At 43.9% G+C, this 23,666-nt stretch overlaps 1 protein-coding gene across 3 annotated transcripts in view; it reads left to right on the top strand.

Annotated features, from left to right (window-relative positions):
- JAK1 (Janus kinase 1) overlaps positions 1-23,666 on the top strand; it is a 1,055,078-nt gene that overhangs the window by 319,205 nt on the left and 712,207 nt on the right. For all 3 annotated transcript variants that reach the window (XM_069641985.1, XM_069641984.1, XM_069641986.1), the window contains 2 exons: positions 17,744-17,951; positions 18,984-19,107. In XM_069641985.1, coding sequence (XP_069498086.1) covers positions 17,750-17,951; positions 18,984-19,107 — 326 coding nt within the window. In that variant the 5' untranslated portion in view covers positions 17,744-17,749. The remainder of the gene's footprint in view (positions 1-17,743; positions 17,952-18,983; positions 19,108-23,666) is intronic.

Raw genomic sequence — 23,666 nt, forward strand, 5'->3', positions numbered from 1 at the left:
CAAGTACATATCTGTTCTGGAGAGTCATCAGTCGGATTGCTCTTAACTCTTCCTTGATTGCATTGAATCCCTTTATTGTCGAGTTGATGGTTTGCAGTAACAGTATTTGCTCTGACCTTGACTCTTGGCATGAGGATCGTTGTGAGCACTGATGAGGTGAGGCTGAAAAGCCTGTGTTCATATGGGATTGCATGGAATGCTTCTTCTGATTTGGCAGAGAAGTAATTTTTTCTCTTCATTCGGGATGGCAGCTCTACAGATCTTTTCTTCCTCAGGTGGGCATCTGCCTTCGGGAAACTGTCAATATTCAGGCCACCTCTCGGGATCACCAGCACTGGAACGTGGAAATTCACTATCGTGCATATTCCTCCCCAGTTTCTTGGCAGTCTGATGTATGCCTTTGATCCGCACGCCCAATAATGATCCATAATCACTGCAGTTCCATGAGTCATTCCTGGAGCTTCAAAAATGTGTCTGGAGTTCTGGTTCTCTCCCATCTTCCTTGTGCCATTTTTCCTGAAACACAATTTTGGCCTTTCCAATGGCACTATGTGCAGGTGTCCTCCTCGGTCTTCAACCCATGTCAGTAATTTTTTAAGTTTTGGCCATAGTGGTCTACACAACCTCTATGAGTTCTCTATTGCTTCCTTATAGGCTCCAAAGACCATCCATGCTCGGCAGATCACCACTCCTTCTTCCCATCCGTTTGGTGAAAGCACTGTCCCCCAAATCTGCATTTGGCCTTTGTTCTTGCTATTTGTTTGCCTCTTCTGAAGATTTTCCTTGGACATTTAGCTTTGGGTTCGCTTCCCATCTGATTGATGCTCCTTTAACTCCAGGCTTCTCATACCTGATCACATGATTCCTAGTATGGGCATAGTTTCTCGTCTTAATGTCCTGTATATAATCATCTTCATCGGGGTAATTTGTCTTGGTTGCCCATATCAACGAGGCATCCTTCCCCATGAACTGGCCTCTGGTGTTGCGCATTGCTACATGTGACAGACAATGTGCTGTCGGGACATCAATTTCTACAGCTACGAAGATCTTGGACTTCCCCATGCTGTACAGTAGGAGTGCACAAACGAAGCATTCTCCTTCTGAATTTCGTCCAACTTCCTTCATGTGTTGGTACCAAATGTTGTTTCCCAGATGTGCTGTGCTATCCAGGTAGTCATTTAATTCATTATTATCTTCATGTAGGCTTCTTTTGATTCTTAGTGTCTTCCTGTAGTTGGCTATAACTACATCCCTAAATGCATCTATATGGCTTTTCCTTGCGAGAGGACTCTCAGGTATTTCTGTCCATGGTATCGGTCTCGAAACCTGTGCCATTTGAGCGGACAAGCGTCTGGCGGCTTCTTCCTGGTCCTCCTGCATTTCTTCTCTGCTGCGTGCAAGTGCCCATGCCACCCAGCCTAACACTGGTCCGGTGTATGGCTGTATTCTAGACCTCGTGCTTGTCCCTTGTGTTGGACAATGCGTGCTTGTAGATTCAATCTGTCGGTTTGTTCTTCAGTTCCTCTTGTAGTTTTCTTACTCTGGTTATGTGTGGTAGTAGAAGATCTACTAACATTTGTGTCTTTGTGGTGAGTTTTTCTGAGGCCGCTTCAGTCTTCTTGAGGGCTTCTGATATAACTGCTTTTGTTGGTCTTTCTCTTGATTCTTCTCGATTTTTCTCACTATCTCCTGTGAACGTTCTTCCGTTAGGCAGTCTCATCTTCTCAGCTGCTTTTGTTTGCGGTTCTGCGGTTATTGATACTAGGCCCATCTCGTGTGCATTCTATGTGCGTGTATGTGCCAGTGCTTTGTCTTCATTCTTTTTGTGCCGACCCTGTCTCCGGCTTTTTTGTTGATTTGTTATCTCAGGTGTGTATGTATCACTGCTAATTACATTCATTTTCATTGCATTTACCTTTCCATCAGATTTTCTCGGGATTGGAATGACTATATAAGGTCTGGGTGCTTTTGTGGGTTTCATGCGTACATCAGGTGGGTGCACTGCGATCGGAGCGCTTCGTGCACCAATAAAAAAATGCAGTTCTGATCTTTAATGACAGGAAAATAATGACAATTATAATACATAAGCACATTATAATTCGATGCGTATGGCGACAGCATTTCTTCCAAAGAAGCAAGGGTGCCTCTCTGCTTGCTTGTGGGAGGACCAGGTTACTGTTCAAGGCCCCCATCTCAATCATTCGCCAAGTTTCAATGTTATTATTCCGACACCAGTATCGTTCTACGAACAGTTGTGTATCGAAGGTGTCAAGTGCTTCACAAGGGTCCCCCCTCTCGCGGGAGGTCATTGTCTTTTAATACAGGATTCAGTTAATTTGCTAAACTATGGAACAAATGGGTTAGACTAACACTTCGATGAGTCACTTTTACTGTGCATGTTCAAAATACGTGAGTTCCCTGTCCACTCCTTTAATCTGCTTCAGTCCGGAGGACATATTGGACACTGGACAGTACGAGGAAATATAGGAAAAAAATGACAAAAATATAACAATGAATTCTTGACTCTGCTTCCTCGATCTGTCCCTCGGTGGAAGGTTTTTTCAGAATCTCCCCAGATAGTCTCTTCGATGATTGGAAAGTTCCACTTGGAGGATTATTCCATGCAGGAGCATTCCCAATTGTGTAATATTTGCTGGTTCTTGGATGAATGTGGGGGCTTCAATTTCGATAGGCCTCCCCACTAATTCAGGAAAGTCAGCCACTATGCAGGAAAAAAACTCAGTGCACCAGTCTGCAGTCTTCTAGTGAAAGGGACATTCGTCCTGCCTTGCTGGGTTCAGGATTATAAGTTCTTTCCTTGTCGTGAACAATATTTCCACTGTCCAGTCACGTGGAGTGTGACCAAGATGCTGATTTTGTTTAACAGATGACTCAAATGTTCAGTGTTTGCTAGATCTCAAAGAAAGGTCAACGTATCTGTGGTTCTTCCAACAATAGATGGGCACTCTTCGATTATGTGAAAGAAAAGTGTATTGATGAGTTCACTGTGTCACCTGTGGTGGAAGCATTTTTGTCCTTATCACTGTACTCCCGGAGTACGGCGAAGGCTTCCGCAATGATAGTAAGCAGGTGTCTGATCACTTTTTCGTTGTCAGGATAGTGAAGAAATTCTGTGACACTGGTGACCCTCCCTACCAGCGACAGATATGACACTAACACTATCATCGTATCCTTCAACCAATGCTACTTTCCCTCGCACTGCAGCTGCGTGTATCATCAAGGGAAACACTTGTCCCTCCTCCTCATGCATAGGTATTCTTGGTCTGAAAAAAAACTCATCAGGGGTTCTCATAATTTTATCTGCAAGGCCTGACAGTCCTGCCATAAGCACACGCATGCCATATGTGAAAACTTCTGGCTCCAGCGGTACAGCTCTCATGGCTGTGTCCTGAATATGCTCTAATCATTTCGCATACATTTGAATAATGTATTCCTGGAGTGGCGCATACTATGCCATCATCCGTGAACGAAATCGACATGTTCAATTTTGTCATTAAGTCTCGACCCAAAATGTTTACTGGGGTCTGACGTGAATACAATAAGGGTACATTCATTTCGCACTCTCCTATGGAGACTGCGAGAGCGTCTGTAAAGGGAACTCGACTGTGAGCTCCTTTAAAACTCTGAGTATCTATGGCCTCGCCGGACAAGGAAAATGTGCCTTCACGTAATCACGAGCGTGTTGCACCCGTGTTTTCTAGGAAGGAATATTCTTTACCCTCTATCAACATTCACCCTAGGTTCCCTATGAGGGTCTGGTGTTACTGATAGGATAGAGCACATCAGGGTCCTCAGTGAGCTGTCCTAGTTTATATAGAAGTTTGGCCCACTGTGCACTTGCAGATTTTCCCCATTCCCAGTGTTGCTTCCCCTTCCAGAGTTCTGGACCTGTCCTGTGCTCATCGTATGTGACACGTGCGGCGGTATCTGTTGGGATTGTCCTTGTGAAAAATTCCCCATGTTTTGTGGTTGCACCCCTTGTGCACCTTGCTGCACACCTGGCGCTTGCTGTTGCACTGTGTGATTCTGTGCAACGCCCTGTTGTGAGCTTGCAGGTGGACTCGCCGTGCCTGCTCCCATTCCTTGGCCATTCTGCAACATGCCTATACTTCTGCCCGTGCTTGCTAAATGCCCTGTCATTCCACACAGCCAACATACTGGCGATGGTCGGGTTATTTGTCCATTTGACATGTCCGAATTACCATTTTGCACGTTTTGAAAGCCTCCTTGATTAATTTGGAAACCTCCCTGATTGCTCTGCCATCCTCTTCCTCTAAAACCCCTTCCCCTCAGGTAAAATCCTACGTTACCCTGGATATTCTGTTGCGGGTTAATCACCTGTTGCATGCTCTGTTCAGCTGTGTTAGTTAGCATGGCTCCTTCAAGCGCATACTTTGATAATTTCTTTTGCACCTGCTTCGCTTCCTCGCCCTTTCGAGTCACCTCTTTTTTCCGATTCTTTTCTTGCAACAGTCTACAGGAATGTGCAATGGTCAACTGTATTTCAGCCCAAGGTTTAGCCTCAACTCCTACCAGTTTCTTGAGCTGTTTCTGCACCGGCTCGGGCAACCATTGGCACAATATATGGTAAAACACAGGTATAGATTTTGTCCAAGATTCGTGCGTTTTGAGCACCCACGCGTCTTGGAAATTCTGGATATAAATTAACGGGTCTTCCGACTCCTTCATTTTTCGAGTCATTTATAGCTCCCATATCAGAAGTGTCTGGGTAAAGCACTCGTAGCGCTTTCCATACTGCTGCTCTGCAATTGTTAAATGGTGCTCTGTCATGCGCAGTATTAATTGTGCTTACACCAGGGTATCCTGCCCGTGTCCACACCGTCTGCTCTCTCACCAAGTATGGCGATCAGGAGACCTTTAATGTCCCCCTATAGCTAGCGTATTTCCTCCTGTCATTTTTTCTAACTCATGTATCCATTTTCCGGCTCCTGATGTCAGCATTGGAAGCTTGTTCTTCAGGTTTTCCCGATCCATGTGTGGCCATGGAATATATTGTGGTCTTGCTCCCCCTTTCTCTAGTAGTAGAAATCGGAATGCGCAGCCTTCTTTCTCTTCTCTTATTGTTCTCCTATCTATCGCAGGGGTAATATTCCTGCATCGCTGTCTACCTGTCAATGTCCTTAATCTGTCTACATCGGGCGGTAATGACACCCCCCTCTGACCATGGGGTGTTCTTTCATGCCGGTCAGACTCTGATGTCCTCGGTGCAGACTCACTAGCATCTGACCATTGTACCCCTCTTTCCCTAGGGGGGGAGTCTTTCGCGCCGTCTCCCTTCTTCACTTGCCTCGAGCTCCTCCTCTTGGAGTCGGACATTGGTTGTTCCCAATTCACGCAACTCCTTATGTCATCATCGTTTCTACTGATTTCTAATCTATCCAGGGACAGTTTACTACTCCCACTACTTTGGGTGACATCCTCCGTGTCATATAGCTGAGTGCTCTCCAAGTGCTCGTCCTCCCCCTCTCCTTGGGGTGTTTGTTCTAGCCCCATTTCATCATATAGTTTGTCGATCGTTGCTTCTGGTGTCGAAATCATCTTCCATATTTGCCCTAGACGTACCTTGTACTGAATTGTACGCAGGAAAGAATTCAATATCTTCCCAGTCTACAACTGGATCAGGTTTATTAACTTCCCTCTCCAAATATTCGAGATTGCGTCCCCTCTTTATACGCTTACGTTCAATATCATCATCGAATTCCTTGCGTTTCCTCGCCTCTTCTCTGACCTTATCTTCTTCTCTTCTTTTTTCATTTCTACGTTCATCTGCTCTTCGAACTTCCTCATCTCTTTGCCTCCTTATCCCTTTTTCACTTACCCTTTGCTCTTCTTCCAACCTTTGCTGTTTCTGTCTGTCTTGGTCATAGACTGCTCTCTGTTTGAGATCAAGCTGTTTTTCTTGCTCTTCGCGATATAGCTGTTCTCGCCTCAGTCTATCCTTCCTTCTTATCCTTTCATCCCTTAACTCCTTTTCTTTCTCCTTTCTCTGTGCCTCATCTAACCTCTCTTTAGGTCTCACCTCATCACTTCCTTACCCATCGAGTTTCAATAAAATGTGTCCTCCCATCCATTAGTCTTTTGTGATTGCTATCACATCAGTTCTGTCTTCACTTCCTTTCCACTTCTTTCCCTCTCTCTCCTTATCGAGAGATGCACTTGTCTGTGCCTGATCCTTTCTTTCATCGTGTCTCCCCTTGTCCCTCAGGACTATGGAAGTGAGATTCTTGTCCTTGTCCTTATCCTTTCCTTGATTATCGTCACTACTGTAAGTAGGTGACTCATATGTGGGGTTGCTGTACCCTGTGGCTACCTTAAGCTCCCTTAATGGGTAGGGTCCCTCAGGCTTATTCTCTTCGGGTTCTGTTTCAGGCAGAGCAGGTGGCGCGTTAGGCATCTCACCCCCCTTCGTGCATACATTTAATATCCAGTCTGCAGGTGGCTCTTCCTCCTTTGGCTGTGCGAACATTTTCTAGAGTTCTAGAACAGCAAGGCGTTTCTCTAGCTTTTTGCCTGTATATGTGGCATTTAAGTACGTCGTCATATGTTGTAAGCCGGATTTAGATAAAGACCCATTTTGTGGCCATGGAATAAACATCTTGTGGGCAGTACCTTTAACCCACTCTGTGCTATTCTTTTTTAGCCTGGGTGCGTGTTTCGCCAGTTGCTTACATAAGTGTGCTAATGGAGTAATGTCTTCCATGCTTAAATCTGTTTCTATTCCTCTTATACAATGCTTTTCAATGCTTTCATGCAATTTTAACATCTCCAACAATATGAGCGAGCACCACACACCGCAAGCTCCAATCCAATTTTTCCCGCAAAAATCTTTTATATTACCAATTTACTCAAAAACATCAATTTGTGTACGATTCCATCTCAACTATCGAATCGTACAAATCTTAATGAGGTCTCACTTAAAACACACAAAAGAATTCCTTCACACGTGATGGCACAACAGAAAATGTAAGACAGACACTTAACAGACTAGACTGACACCAGCTGGGCACAAATATCTCTGCCTCTAATTATTACCCCTACATGGAGTTTAAACAAACCCCTTTTATGACGTCTTTAAACGTGGTAGTAGCCTAATCGTCCCCTATTATGTGGGGCTCTGAGTTCGCGTTTCTTCTGGCCGCTATATTAAAGCACAGGGATAAGGCGAATTCTCTCTCTCCTCAGGTGTCCGCCCTAGTATCCTCTAACTTCTCAGGTGTCTACCCTGGTATCCTTTAACTTCTCAGGTGCCTACCCTGGTATCCTTTTAACTTCTCAGATGTCCACCCTGATATCCTACAATTTCTCAGGTGTCCCCCCTGGTATTCTTTAAATTCTCAATTATTCTTGAGTCATTATCCCTATATATATATATATATATATATATGTCTTTTCTACTTCTGACTATCTAGTTTTTTCCACCTCCCTCCATTACCTTTTCCCTTTACTTGTTCTAAAGCCTATGAAATTTGCCAAAGCACTCAATTTTTTTCTTCACTCACCGTTCACATCGTTCCTCTCTGGATCCTTGGTTTCACCGCCTCAGTTACCACCTCCTTCAGACTTTCGCCTGATCTGCTGTCCGTAGGAATGGGAAGGGTTATGGTTTTTTAAAACGGTTCCCTTCAGGCCCCACTGCAGTTTTAGATCAATTACACTACCATTGTCCACGGGAAGCTTCACAGTCTACTCAGCCGAATGGCGAAGGACTTGTGATATTGCCGAAGACCTAGAGTTACTTTGTTGACGGTCAATAGGTGTCTTATCAATAATCAATGGTGTCCAACCATCCTCTTCTACAAAGCGTACACAAGGGCGATTGACCCCTGACCGGCCCATAGAGTCAGAGCTTGCTCTCAAATACTTTAAGACAAGATAGCTGCACCTTGATGTGGATGGGGGTGCAGGTTTACTACTCCAACACCAATCAATAAGAACAACTAAATGGTTTGGCAAAGGGGAGTCTGTTTAATGACAAGTACAAGAAACAGGGAAACGTGGAGATCAGCAATGATGTGATGGTCCGTCTCGCTTCAACTCCCAACAATCTTCATTCAACAGCAATAGTTATGGTCAAAATTTGTCATCATTAACATGTAACACTCTTAAATTTGTCATGCAATTCTATTGGTTAGAAAAGGTAACTTATGTATGGGTGCTATATCTGTATACGGTAATGGAGTGTGAGAATTGGTTAACTCTTATCAGGGGGGCGTCTGCGCCCTTTCCTCTAACATTACTCATGTAGACGTCACTAAAATGGTAAACATCACCATTGGTCCTACTAACTATAGGACCTTAGATTATTTGGCCCACTGTGATTGGGCTGGCTACAACTCTAAGCATAAATCTCCACTTTAATTAGCAGCATACAGAATGATCACCCAGATGCAGTATGCCCCAAGATTCAGCCTGCCTCCCTTCTATCAATCAGTACTTTAGGGCTATGTGTCAATTAGTCGGCTGAGGTTGGCCTTGAAACTGTAGCTTCTTGTCAGGAAAGGTTATGGTATCTCCTGCTTTGGGTGACATCAGACGTTGGTACCTCTTCGCGCTTGGCTGGTCACGTGTTAGCACACCGTGAATCTGTTTTGTTTCCCTTCTATTTGTGCATTTAATTCTTACTTTTGGGTGCCACCAGTCTGGGCACAATGATCTCGACCTTCACGGGGCAGGCTGCTCTGCTCCTAAGTTTTGATTCTCCGAAGTTACTGTCCGCCTCCCTCTCTTGGTTTGACCTTGATTTCCCAGGCACGGCCTGCTCCTTGCTGAGTTTCGATTCCGCCATCTCTCTTCTTGTTTTAGCTGGAATAAGAATCCTGGCCTGTTTTGACCTTTAGTAACCTGGGTTAATTCTGCTTTTGTATAAAGTGGACTGCACTTTATATAATGTGCTTCGTTGAGGTAGATATATATAGTTGCCGCTTGCCGCTCTATTCTTCTAATAAGCATAGCAAGCCTTGCACTGTTTTCTTAGCTTCTTGCGTTACAAGCCCATGTATAGGCGTTAGCTGGTTGAATACTTTCATCCTGCTTTTGCAGTTACGTTTCTTTATATTTCAACATGTTTCTTCTTCTATGTCTGTAATATCCTTATCCATGGTGTTTCGTCTTTGTGTGTCATCTTTTGGTTGTCGTTCTTCATCTGTATGTCTGTCTGGGCCCTTGTGATGTCATCATTCGTCTTCCATTAAGGCCTTTTGAGTTTCTTCTGGGACAGTGCTTAAACCATCTTCATTTCGTGTCATTTGCTGGTATGGTTGTCTCAACAGATACCTTACTGTCCATGGTTGCCTGGTTATTGGCATTTCAATAGGTATTGCTCTTCTGATTGGCACTGGACAGAGCCCTAGTGCGGCTCTCTGCTGGTTTATTTTCTCATTGTACGTCACATATCTCGGTGTGAACGTTCCTGGCACTTCAAAATGGGTGGCTGGAGTGCAGGCCATGTTTGGGACATCCTCTACAGGCTCCGGTTCAGACAGTGGACCATAGGCGTGTGGTGGGATGGTAGGAAAACAGCAGGAGGAATGTCACTTGTATGGGTGAGAAGGAACCTGATGCAGGGAAGACTCGAGAGGTGAGGTAACTCTGGAAGCCCAAAAGAAGGGACATGGGAAAGGCAACTGGGAGCTCTGCATCTAAACAAAATGGGGAAGGGATTGAGAAGGCCAGTGGACCTGTTTATGGAGAAGCACTTGCTGATGTCACCTGATACCGGCAGAGACATTTGGCAACTAGCCCATATAACTAGAAGTGGTGCTGCTGGCTTCTTCATTTTCATCTCGCTGCCTTACCCCCTACCACGCAGAGATCCAAGAGTCCGGCACACATGGGTGTACAGCTTACTGTCCATCTGATAATGGGAGTTTGTGATGTCTGTGTCTTCTGAAATGAGTTTAGATTTGTTTATTCTATGGCTTGGGCCCATTCTTAATGCTCAAGGTGGAGCTTGGTGACTTGGCATTCACATCTTGTATTTCTATTTTGGATGCTTCATAGCATAGTATAATTAAATATCTGCAGAATCCCCAAAAGTCATTCGTACATTTCTTTTTTACAGCGCTGCAGGCTTCTGGGGAGTTTTTGCGCGCAACATTTCTAGTTTCTTCAATAGAGATATGGTACCATGTTAAGCTCTGTTCAAGAGTCCTTAGTGCTTCGCTTTTCAATGCTTTGAACAACATCACCCAGGGTAGCAAAAACGGAGCTGTTGCAAATGATCTGAAGAACTGCCAAAGGTTTAGCGCAGCAGGCATGCCGCGGGGGAACCTTAACCCAGAATGTTAGGTGGACGACTATGGTCATTTACCGACATGCTGTGTCTCAAACATTAGGGTGCTCGTCCAAAATGGGGTTACAATCTTGGGGACCACCAAACAGGTGTGGTGGCCATAGGGTTCAAGTCCAGGTTTAGGCCCGGACAACGTGGGCCGTCGCTCGGGGCGCCTCATTAGCCCCTCACAACGCCAGCCCCAGGGAGTCTTTCAAGAGTTCCCCCGAGCTGGTGGTGTGGGTGAAGGCACCCTATTGAAAGGAAATGCGCCCTGCTCTCGCCAGCACGATAGCGGGATATGTTTCCTTTCAATAGGTCGCTGATGCTAAACCAGCATGGGACAGCCTTTGAAAGGTTGCCCCGTGCTGCTGCTGCATTGGCACCCTATTGAAGTGACCCACTCCAGCACGGCAGCGGGGAGTTAATCGGTTAAATAGAGCACTGTTGCTAGGCACTCCCCCACTGGCCCTTGACCTTGGGGGTCACATTTGTTTTCCTAGTTCTGGGTACTGCTAGAGCTAAGGCCGGCCCTGCCGAGTTTATTTGATCAGATTCCACCAGTGAGTGAGCACACACTGTGCCAAGGTAGTTTGGTAGGTCCTCTTCTTCCTGGAGACAGTGTCTCAGCTCAATGGAGGTCAAACAAAAGCTACTGCAGTGTTCAAATCCACTGCACTACATAAACCCGGCGAGTCTCAAATGCCAAAATGAAAAACCAGCTGTGCAGCAATTCATTTTCTGATTGTGTGAAAGTAAAACTGAACATCGGACAAGGTGTATTTAATTTCCAAGTACACATCCGTTCTTATTAATTACTATTTTATAACACGCTTAATACCAGAGACCAGCCTCAAAGTGCAGGACCGGGATTCGAACTCTGCGTTGCTTGCTTCCTTCCAAAGCAAGCACGTTGACTTTGAACTATCCTCCAGGCAAAAATGATGTATGACAAACCTATATGCAGTTTTTCTGTATTATTCCCCAGCTAACATACAGGTTAACGCTACAAGATTATATGGGTGAAAAACGACAGTCTATTTAGAAGCTGCTCTCTCGTTTTCAGCAAGCCAGTTTGTGTATGCTTCTCAGCAGATCGTTAAAACCTCTATGCGCGCAGGCTTATTTGGAATTCAGCAATTTCATAGAACATGACCAATCAGGGTCTTGTTGTTGCACTTCTCTGTAGATCTTAGCACTTCGTTTCTAAATGGCCGTGTTTGCTGTGTTTGATCGAAACGATGCCTCCAAGTTGACCGAGCTGGTAACGTTTTTTTTTTTTTTCAATTTTGGGAGGTGTTTTTAATGGCGGAATAGTTTCATGTTGATAACCCCTGTTGTTGTTTCCTTAATACATTGGTTTAGCAACCATAAGAGGAGCTGGCCTCAAAGATTGTCCTTTTGCCACATGGAACCTCTCATATCCAATCCAGTTGGAGTATCGGAGGTGGCCTCTTTCTCTTGGCGTACGCATCAGAGTGCGAGCGTGAGGTGCGGCTTGATACGTCCAAGGTCCTTTCCTCTAGTTCCTCTAGTTCCGGAGGAGCGAGGAGGCAGACGAGCCGAGCCGGGTGGCTGATACAAACGGAGGAGCGGAGTTCTGGCCGGGTGGCCGGTACGGCTTGGTTGAAGGCTGAGGGTCTTGGGTGGCTCCACTGAGGTGCTGCCCTGGTCGCCTGGCGAGCGCCACGGTGGCGTGGAGCTGCAACGGCGGAGCTTCGGGGGATGCAGTAGAGTGGTGGTGAGTTCCCTGGACGTTCTGGGGAGCAGTGTGGGGGTCGGCCCCACCGGGTTGTGGACTGGACGGGGGCTTGGAGTGCTTGTGGGCCCTGATTGATTTCTGGGCGGGTCCCCGCGGCCGTATTTGGCTGGTCTGGCTGAGGTCCAGTCAGGTCAAGACTGCAGCCTGCTGCCCCTCACGTCTTTCTCGACGCTGGCTGTCTGGTGCAGTAGCCTGGAGCCTGGCTGCCCACTGGTGGGGTCTGGTTACGCTGTGCCTGTCTGCACATAGCCCATTGAGCACATGAGGCTAATCATCCCAGTATAGCAATTATAAGTGTAACACACTAATAGTGCTAAGTTAGGTGGACCTACTAGAATAGTTAGCCCTAGGCTATCAATCCAAGCGGACAATACCTGGAGACTGTGGGCTGACGCCTTTTGATCCAGAGATAGCACAATAACAACCTGCTTGTGGGAAGAGAAAGTGGGCGTTACCCTGCAAACTGTGAGTTGTCGAAGTGTGTAGTCCTGGCACTCATAGATAGTCCATTCGAGACGTTACTAATGCAATTAGACAAGAATCCTAATTATCCTGTGTACAACCTAAGGAAGTCAAGAACAGTTGCCTGGGGCCTGCCAACAAGAAGGCTGAGATGGACAACCTGATGCCTAAAATAAAAGCAAAAAGAAGCTCTCCGATCAAACAAGGTGTGATTACCTCTTTCTTCCCCCCTCGTGAAATAAATTCAACTATAATCGAAGAAGTTGCACTCGACCAACAGGACAATCCTATATTGAGTATATCTAACTTTGAAGACATTGATAATAACTCACTATTAGACCTCTGCTTAAATATTCAGAGAAACATGACACCACAACCGGAATTGAGATGCAATAACAGCAGCTGTCTATTGACAGGCAAACCTATGGACATAATTTCAGAGTCTTCCAAGGTCAGAGATCGACCGGAGAGACTCTCTGCATCTCCGAATTTGGCGTTAGCCTCAATGGAAGATGACCCTGAGGAAATAATAGACTGTACCGACAAATCTAGTACAGGGTCAGCCGCAATAGCGGAGATTCAGGCATCGGTAGCTTCGCTGCAGTTCGCACTTAAGATCTTGCTGAAAATGTCGGGGCGGATCCTAGCCAATATGGACATCCTCATCAGGGGAAACAAGGAGAGAACGATCTCGGTTGATGATGTGGAGGCTAACCTATCTGAGGCAATCCATGCTACTAGTGAGATGGACAAGCAACAAAACTTGGAGACCAACGAGGAGTCAGACAGACCTGATCCATTTTTTTCCATAAAACAAAAGCGTTTGGCAAGAAAAATAAACAAGGGCAAAAAAAATAGTGTTACACAATCAACATCGCCAGAGATGAAAGAGAGGGGAATGACTAAGAAGAGTAGGAAAAGAGCCGCGAGAGCCAAGAAAAGAAAGGCAACTCGTGATGGATACCTGACCAGCTGGCTTCTCCCCGAACAGGGACCGTCAGTGGTCCATGATGAAAGTGCAGAGATCGTGGAAGGGCCGGAGGCGAGCCATGGCAGTGCAGTAGATACAGCCATGGTAATCGGTCAACCGACGGTACAGGAAGATCTACCCCTTGAAGTAACAGGCACTTTGATCAACAAGAAAGAGAAGAAAGGAAACCGAATTTGCCTTATTAAAAATCTATATCAGAGCAAGGTTAACAAATGGCTACCGCGATCAGAGTTTTTGACAAGATTATATTCTGTCCCCCAACTGCGGGTACTAATTTCAGATGACTTCCAATTCATCGAACCACTGAAAGGTCCGAATCCCAACGTCTCAGCCATCCACTGTAAATTTGCAGCCACGGCAGATTTATTAAGAAAGTATAAAGAGGAATTAAAATCAGTAGACGTGGATGTGGATGTTGATTTAAACGAAATTGACCCCAGCTGCCGGGAGGAAGAGGTTGCAGTCGCCGTGACTACAGCACCCTGTCCCAAAATACAGCTGGATAAGAAAATAGAAGCGTCTGATGTCCAACAGGTTTTGAAATGGCTGGCTGACGCCCTTCCTGAGATCTTAAAACAATCATGAGAACTATCGGTTATATCCTGGAACTGTCGGGGTTTTACGCATTTACTCACACCAGAGGGCTCTGCGAAATTGTTTGATAAATCTAGCTGTTTCTGCCTGCAAGAGACTTGGACTCTGGACCCTTTGGTATTAGATGGGTACACGTTGTTTCATGCCGCTGCTAAAAGAGGCGACAAAGGCCTTCCTTTTGGTGGTCTGATGATAGGAGTGGCCAATACCTTGGGCTCCAGGCAGATTGGTTCTAACTGCGGAAACAATCTACTCGCAGTTGAAGTGATGCTTGAGGGCACAGACTCTATGTTTTCTTTTTTGTTGGTAAATCTCTACAATCCGCCTGGAACTATACTAAGCGAACACTTACAAGACTCTATATAGGATGTGTTGGCAAGCTGGTCACCCATAGCTGCTAACCTGGGAGTGATGGTTGTGGGCGATTTCAATTGTCATATGAGAGGACGTGTGTGCAAAATGCAAAATCCTAAACTGAAAGAGAAGAGCATTATGCTCCATAATAAAATAGATAATGAGGGCAGCACCTGGGAATCCCTGTTTGAACTATGGGACATGATAATGCTTAATGGCAGAACAGCTAGTGATCACCCTGGACAATATACTTGGTCCAATGGTACTGCTCGCAGCACATTGGATTATATATATATATATATATATATGCCCTGGGCTTCAAGAGCTGATCGACGATCTGATAGTCATGCCTAACGTATGGAGCGATCATGCCGTATTAAAATGTACAATGAGTATTCCTCGAAAGCAGCCCTCCATTAGCAATACGGGTATTGTAAAAGTCAATAAGGCAGGAACCAGGATTTCCTGGTCCGATAAGAATATAGCACTAGCGACAGAAACTTTGGGAATAGTAGTGCTTAAAGAGCCGCATAAATTCAATGATATGTCAATCAATTCCATAGAAGACTGGATTAGCGCTTTTTCAGGCAAACATGCTGTGGCCCCTATGGGGTGTATGATAAATAGTGTGGGGAACAAACTACCATTTGACAAAACAATCAGAGACATGAAGCGCAAGCTTAGAGCCGAGCTTCGCAGAGTCAAGAAATCTATGGCCCCAGGGGAAGCCTATCATCGGACTATTAGAGCGATTAAAAACAGATATAGATCGGCCATTAAGGAGAAAAAAAGGGCGGACAAGGTTCTTACTTGGCAAAAATTAGTGAAGACTGTGTGCGAAAAGAAGACCCGTAATATCTGGTCTCTTAAGCGAGGCTCAGGGTACACAGAGGGGGACATTGGTCAATCCTATTGAAGCTAAAGTGTGGGTCACATATCTAGAAAATAGAAACATGGTGGATGAGGAAACAACAATATTGGGTAGGCCGCCTTCTGAGGCCCCATTCCCTGTAACGTATGAGCTCATCTTGAATAAAATCAAAGAGTTAAAATCATCAAGAGCACCGGGACCCAACGGTTTGGCTAATGTTGTCATGAAAGCATACCCAGAGTTCTGGGCAAGTCTGCTAAACATCTTGTTCCAGAAAATAATAAAAACAGGTAAAATTCCCTGCTCATGGCAGACGGCAATACTAATACCAGTTTTTAAAAAGGGCGATAGACTCGACCCAAGCAACTACAGGTTGCTTTCCATGCTTGATGCCACTGGAAAGATATTTGCCTCATTTCTGCTTAAGGAGTTACAATCCTGGGCAGAGGGCAGAGGAGTACTGTCCAGATTCCAAAGTGGATTTAGACAAGGTTACTCCACTGCCCATAACATCATGATTATGGACATACTGCGAACCAGAGCCTTACGAACTGGTTCGGTCCCGCTTTATGCATTATATATAGACTTCACAGCGGCGTTTGACTCCATTCCCCGTAGTCGGTTATGGAACAAACTGTATACAATGGGATGTCCCGATGGTTTAATATACTATTTAAAACTCTTGCATTCAAATAACTCAGTTAAACTGAAATTAGATCAAGAAGGTCATACAACTCAAAATGTTATGCAAAACAGGGGTGTCAAGCAAGGATGCGTAACGGCTCCTTTAATCTACAACCTATATACCTATGACATCCCTGAAGCACTGAATAAGGTGAGAAACTGCCCGCCGAAAATTGGGAAAGCTAGCTGCCCAGTATTAGCATACGCTGACGACTTGGTGATTTATGACCACACCATCAGTGGGATGCGAAGATCTGCGGTTGCACTATGGGAATATGTTGAAGAGAATGGCTTAAGCATTAATCTAGGAAAAACAAAGATTATGAGATACACAAGAAAAAAGGTCTCCCGCGTGCAACTTTCAGTAGGGACAGTGAATATTTCATATGTCCCTCAATACCGTTATTTAGGCATTGACTTTGAAAATACTGGGGATTATTTGGCATGCAAAAAAACACGATGTATTAAAGCTGCACAATTGACTGCCTTATTTCATAGATTTACGATCAGCCATAGTGGCTTTACTCTATGGGGTATAAGGCAACTCTATGTACAGGTGTTCGCTCCGGCGATAATATATGGCCTGGAAGCACTATTAGAGTCTGATCTTAGATGGCTTCAGATATTAGAGGGTAAATTCTGGCGTCGTGTGCTTGGTCTACCCCCCTCAATTCCGATGGCCATCCTTAGATTAGAATTGGGCTTAACCTCCCTAAAGGCATTGGTCTTAAAGAAGCGAGCCGCGTTATATCTCAGAATGGTGCAAGACACTAGCAACGACATATTATTAGCGGTGCACCAGGAAATAATAAAGGAAGGAACAACCTCTTCAATTGTTGATCAGATGAACAATCTGTTCTCCGAAATAGGCTGGCAATCCAGAGATGGTAAATACTCAGATAAAGTAAACAGAGCATTGAGTAAACGTTTTGACCTTTGGGATTGGCTGGAGAATTTTGAACATCTTAAGAGTTTGAGCAGCTACCAGTATGTGCAATATAGACTATTTGAATTTAGGAAACCCCAGAGATACCTGAATATCTGTCCATCTATCAAGCTTAGACGGTTTATATTACTGCTTCGCTTAGAGCAACTACCTACCCTTAGCAATACGGGGAGAAAAGATTGCATGGCTGCCGAGGAACGTATCTGTCGACTATGTAAAGTGCATAAGCATTTGGAGACTGCAAAACATCTGCTGACCGAGTGCTTGGAGATGGCTGGCACCTTTACCCTCCTTCTTGGCAGTTATGTGCATGAAATTACATATATTGGGGAAGCGCTGTTTTGGCATTATTGCCTCAACTCCAACAGTCTACGTCTCTTAATAGCTCTCTATACTGTTTGGCTGCAAATTGAAAGAAGATTGGGTATAACTCTGTAGAGGAATAGGTTTTATGATATAATTCTCATACAGATGCTATGAAAAATTTTAGATATATCTGATTATAATGTGAATTATCTGTTCTTTTTAACATAGTATTTTGTATTGCAATTCATGTATATTTAAAAATTGTATTTGAAGTATGTTAGACCTTTTTTTACCATGTTAGTTGTGTTAAATTTGTGTAAAGTTTATACTTTAAACTATAGCACAATAAATATTAAATTAAATTAAATCAAAGATTGTCCTTTTCTTGGCTCTGCATTGTTTCTATTTTGTATTAAAATCTTGTGTTTGAAATGTGTTTTCAAATTTGTCATTTATTGCAGAATCAAATGCCTATGAGGACGCCAATCCAATCCAATGCAATGGCTTTTTGTGCAAAAATGCGAAGCTCCAAGAAGCATGAAATGCTGCTAGCAGCGCCAGACAAAGGACTGGAAATAGTGTTTTATGCAGTCGAGAAATCGCCATTGATTTATGCCACTGGAGAATACACTACCGAAGAGCTCTGCATAGCAGCCGCTTCTGAGTGCAGTGAGTATTGGCGCGCCTGCGTTGGGAATACGGCTCTCTAGCCGGCAAGTCAATTTTGGGGATCAGTTCACATTTGGGAGAAAATCACACACATCTGAATAATACTTTGTTTTCTTATGACCAGCTCTGACCGTCCAAATGAACCAGACAAAAAGATTGCTCGTCATTTCATCAGTAGTTGGATTCTGTAAGCGTATTTATGTTCTATATTAAACAGATCATTTTAGAAAGAAACATTTAACAGCAGATAATAGAATGTTTGTGCATGCGGGCCAGGGTCACACGACTAGTGGTGGTATTCAGAAAAAAAGACACTAAAACGAACAAATGGACAGCGTGGAAGATTTTCTATGTGTCTAGACAATGTGGTGTGTTTGACCAAACGTGAGCTAATGGTGCCCTGACTATGGCCATATGTGCATTCCTGTAAAAACAGTAGCTCAGGTTATATAGTGCTTACCCAAGATCACTAGGCTGCAATTCAAATGCTGTCTTATGATCTTGGGCCCCGCCCCCCCCTCCCTACTGAGTGCGTTCCTGCCTTTGGGCTTACAAGTAACACTGCTTCACATTAAGAGGCAGGCTGGTGGCCTTTCTCGACTTTGCAATGTCCCTGTCTCTTTTCCCAGAAAGTTGAGGTGAAGGTCAAAGCTGTGCAGAGCCCCACCATCCTCCTCCACTCCCCCGACCGTCCAAAACAACCCCCCAGTTACCTCTTTCAATGGGTCAACATGATACCACATCAGCTGCTGGAGACACACTGTGGCCTCAGTGAATAGCCGAATGCATTTGAAGCACACTGCGATGTCCGCAACCAAGTGGAGTTTAACTCTGGTAGAGTGAGGATCCTAAAAACCTAGCGATTCTGTTCAGTTCTGTAGAGACCCTTGATTCCATAGCAGAGGCATGACAATGGTGGGGGTCTGAGCCCTACATAGTTACTTGCCCCTGTGATGTTTTGCAATATTGTGACTTTGTGTTCACTTACCGAATTTTTTTTTTAAGTTAATGAGGTTGTTTCTCTTTAACAAGGTATATCTCCCCTGTGTCACAACCTGTTTGGGCTTTTCGATGAAAGTAACATTCTATGGTATGCGCCCAACCATATCTTCAAGATCGATGACTGGACGTCGCTCAGACTGCATTATCGTATGAGGTACGTGCAAAGCCTGTAAGAGCGAATGTGTATATGTGATATGAGCCAGGAAGTCATATGAATGGTCTATGATAATGTTAGTGTGATTAATGGGTTGACAACAACCTGGGGGCAACCTGACATACAAGCACAAGGAAGTGAAGGAATGGACGAGTGTGTCACCGTAAAACTATGCAGTTCTGCCGCAGCTTCATAATGCGTGATCAGTTTCCGCTCAGGAGCTGGATGTGTGCCACAGGACGGCTCATCTTTATGGATACATCAAAATATCGCTTTGCCCTCCCTGCGTCCTAATGCCAGTAAAAGCGATTAAGGAGAAATCGCACGCCTCTTTTCAGAAAATAGATCAGATCATTCCTTTTCCTCCAAATCCTCGCCATGGTTTTTTCCCTTAAGAACGTGATCTAGTAGCGCTAGAATCGTAACCCAGCGGTAAGAGACCAACTTTGAAATTCTCGTTAGGATTTTTTTTTGGTGAAACTGTTAGTCAAATACAACAATGCATGTGTGTTTCACACCCCGTGAGCACCAAGTGATTGCTGCCCATGAATCGAGTGTTGTGAGCACAAACGGTGTTGTGAATTTGTGTAGTGCTCCTTGCGAGTTGATTTCCACTGAGCGTTACATATCCCCGACTGCAGCTCAAACCACGAGTGGATTAGAAGAGCAAAATGTTATGTTTAGGTTTAAAATGTGATGAGTTTCACAATGTTAGTTGTACAAACAGCTGTTCCAAAGGCGAGCACTAAGGCCTACTGTTTGTTAAATTATACTTTTGAGAGCCGAAAAGCCTCTGTTTGCAAACTGATGATCACCCCTGCTCACACGTGTCTTGGAGAAATAGCTCTAAATTCTTGTGGTTCTTCTGTACAGAGTAAATGAGTCTTGTGGGTACTTTGCGATATTGTGTTTTCTTACTAGGTTTTCCCTAATCCCCTTAAGCTTCTGAGGTATGCAGCTTGTTGAGAGCGTATTCCATGCTCGAACTTACGTTTTATGTGGTGCTCGCTTTGTGTTACGAATTTACTGTTTTAGGGTAGAACGTGCCTTTTTAGTGTAGGATTGTTTGTAAATTGAATTGTATCATTTTTTATTTATGCTCATTATTCCTTCCACATATTGTGGATATTTCCTTCCTAGTCTTCCGGCCCTTGTGCATACTTACAGGAGGAGCCAGGGGGGACTTAATTTCCCATAGTCATTAAGATGTGTGTATGCTTCCTTGCAATGGTTTGGTTCACGTTTTCTACTGTGGGGGTTGAGGATTTTCATCCTTGAGAGGTGGCTCACTGAATTTTGAGTCTTACCTGTACTGTGTGCTCAGTTCGATTAACAAAGCTACTGGCATTCATTATTATGGTTACGACGTGCAATACTTAATACTGAGCGCAGCTGTGACTACTATGGCATGGGGTTATATTCAACTGTAGGGTGAATATGCTACAGTTCATTAAAGCATGACTGCTCGTGTTTTGTTAGGTCTTCATAAGGGAATGCCTTTTGGGTGTCTGTATGTGTGGCTGCTGTCTTCCATGCTGCATGTGCATGTTATACGGACATGTGCAGCTTGTATTTCTGTGTACGTTTATGGCGCTGGATGTACTCTCCAATGCTGTTCTAATCACCCATATCTGCGTACTTCCTAACAACTTTAAATGTAATTCGTAGCCATAATGTTATTTCGGACAGGCTTGTGTCAAGACCCGATTGTTACACTCCATCGTATAGAAATATTCGGGTGAAAAATTAATGCAAGATCTGTAAAGTACAAAACTAATGTAATCCATGAGGTTTTGTTAGACCAAGATCTAGATCTTTTTATTCATCACAGAAATTTGTAACGACGGATGACTCTCAAGCTATTTTTCACCTAATGGTTCCTGATGCCTGTACCATCAAATGGATAAATGGGCAGACTCGGGCATGGGGCGGCATTTCTTTTTAAAGATCTTTGGACAGTAAATTGCTCTCAAATTTGATCTTTTATAGTAAAAATTACCCTGACAGACACATGCTATCGACCGTCCGGCTCAGCTAGTTCATTCTTAGCTGGTTTTTAATGAATTCCTGTCCTCAACTGCCCTAGATGTTACCCAGTTTCTAATTTTAGCCGATTTTAACATTTGGCACGAAAGTGTCTTTACAGGGTAGTCCATCCTATTGTCAGATAGACTATACTCTCTCGTGCCCTTGTATCAGCTACTAAGACTATCTCACTTGTGGGTGGTCACTGGTTATACCGTCTTATCCCTAGACAGTTAAACTTGCTCCTCAGTGAGACGGTCTCTGTGTCTTGGAGTGAACATTTTGTTAGGCATTGCTCTCTGCTTTGATCATTCTACTCGGGCCAGAATTAATAAGTATACTTTGTATCGGAGTGGTCGCGCTCATGAAAGGAACTTTATCGAAAGTCTCTGAGTGCTATATACATTACAAAGGAAACGTTCACAAGTTTATAACAAGGTAACCAACCGAATTACACCGTCTTTAATTATAACAACGATTTTCGAGTGCTGGGCACATTATAAAAGCCCCATACAGAGACGTATATCATCAAGATGAAATAAATGAAACCTTTGCTAATAACTGCGAATATCTTTGAGTGAAAAACCATGCTGATTACCTTTTTTGTGAATGCAGCTTCCAGGTCAACTTTCTAAGCATAACCTTTTTGGTGAATGCAACTTCCAAATGAACTTTGCAAGTGCAACTTCTATTTGAACTTACAAGTGAACTTTAAACAGAAGTCTAACAACCATAAAGGCATCTAAAACAAGTGACCCAATGATGCCATGAGCTCCAGAGTGAATGGAACATTGGAAATTAACTCCTGTTTGAACTAAAGTTACTGCCAAATTATATTGTTAAACCAAGTCCAACCACATCTGGGGGGGGCGCAAGTGTGGCGCGGACATTTAAGAAAACTGGAAAATATCTTTATATATTGGACTCAAATCTTCGGAAAGGGAACCCTGGGGTTTAATGTGCTTTTGTGGTTGGAACTGTGCCTTGGAATTTGGGGAAGGGAGTCCCCGAGTATTGGTTGACTTTATATCTGAACTCAAGGCAATCCTGAGACATTTACTTGAACTGCTTTATACTTGGGGAAGGGAGCCGAAAGAAAGCTGTGACAAGGACGAAGCTCTGAACTTTGAGTTGAAGACTGTTTAGTTGGTTGCTGACATTCCTACACATTGTACAGATTAGTTGTAAGGGCAAGTATAGGGTTTGGACACAGACAGATTCCGAAATTGACCATTTGGACTTTCTTTCCTTAATTAAGGTTTGGCAGGGAAATCCCACCATAGGATAGGGCAAGATGGATGTTTTTCCTTTCTGACGTTTAAGTTAATACACTTTTATTGTTTATTCAGAATCAGTTGTCTGTGTCTTACTCCAAAATGCTTTTACAGTACACACGACTTGGCTCCACCCTGTCTCTGTTGCCTCGTGACACGGTATATGCCATTAGATGCCTCAAATTGGTCAACCCTCGTTCTCCGTGTGTCTCTATAGGGGACAGATGTTTTACTGTGGCAGGTTGTAGACTTTGGAACCTACGATCATTGACAGTCTGCTAAGCATCCTCGTTGAAGATGTTTTGGAAAAAAAACGCAACTCGGCTCTTTCAGTAGAGAGATGGTTTCAGGGTTTTCTTTTCCCCTAACCGGGGACTTCTGTTCCTAATCTGAACCTAGATAGAGGTTTCCTGTTGAGTTCCATTTGAATATGCATGTTGCACAAATATATATAATAATACAACTCTCAAAGAATTCTCTCCTGAGAAGATCAAGCTCCAACATAAAACTTGATCTTTTACTACATTTTTACATGAACGCTCACTTCCTCCTGGCACACCAACTGTATTTACCCTCTTGTGCCCATTAGACTATCATTTAGTCCATTATTGGCAGGCTAATGTTCCAGGTTTATGTGGTGGGTGCAAGTAACTTCTAGAAATACCTAACGCTTTGTCACAAGACTACGAATCCCAAGTTATCAGGCAGAGTGTTCGAAAATAGGCCTTGCTGGTATCTGCTAGAGATGCTGGGTCTCTTTAAGCCCCAGACATACTAGAATGAACCACCGATTAGACAGATTGCCCATGACATCAAGAATAAACCATATGAGCACATGGTGGGTTGTTGTGTTGGTCAAACATTAAGGCATGAATTCGTTTTCCAAAATTGATTAGCAGAGTTTGCTAAATAAAATTGTATTGATTAGCAAATAAACATAATTGATTAGCAATTTTGCACTAATACTTTGAATGTCACCAGTGGTTATTGGTACCCAAATCATAAAATGAGCAACAATGCAGCATTTTTGTGTACCTGTGAAGTAAGACATTAGTGAGATGAGTTTCTGTCGAATGTAAAGGGTAGCTGCACGAAAGGACACAAATAAATAGATCTGATAAGGCTCTAAAAACAGTTTTCAGTGCAAGGCTCTGTGCAGCATGGTGCAGTCTGTGTTGCACAAGACAGCCTCTCATATACTGTATGATTGCCACTTCATTTGCTGTGTAAGAAGTTCAGAAATTTCATAAAGCAAAACGT

The sequence above is a fragment of the Ambystoma mexicanum genome, chromosome 1q (assembly GCF_040938575.1).
Source record: "Ambystoma mexicanum isolate Mex_15411 chromosome 1q, UKY_AmexF1_1, whole genome shotgun sequence".
NCBI classification, from domain to species: Eukaryota; Metazoa; Chordata; class Amphibia; order Caudata; family Ambystomatidae; genus Ambystoma; species Ambystoma mexicanum.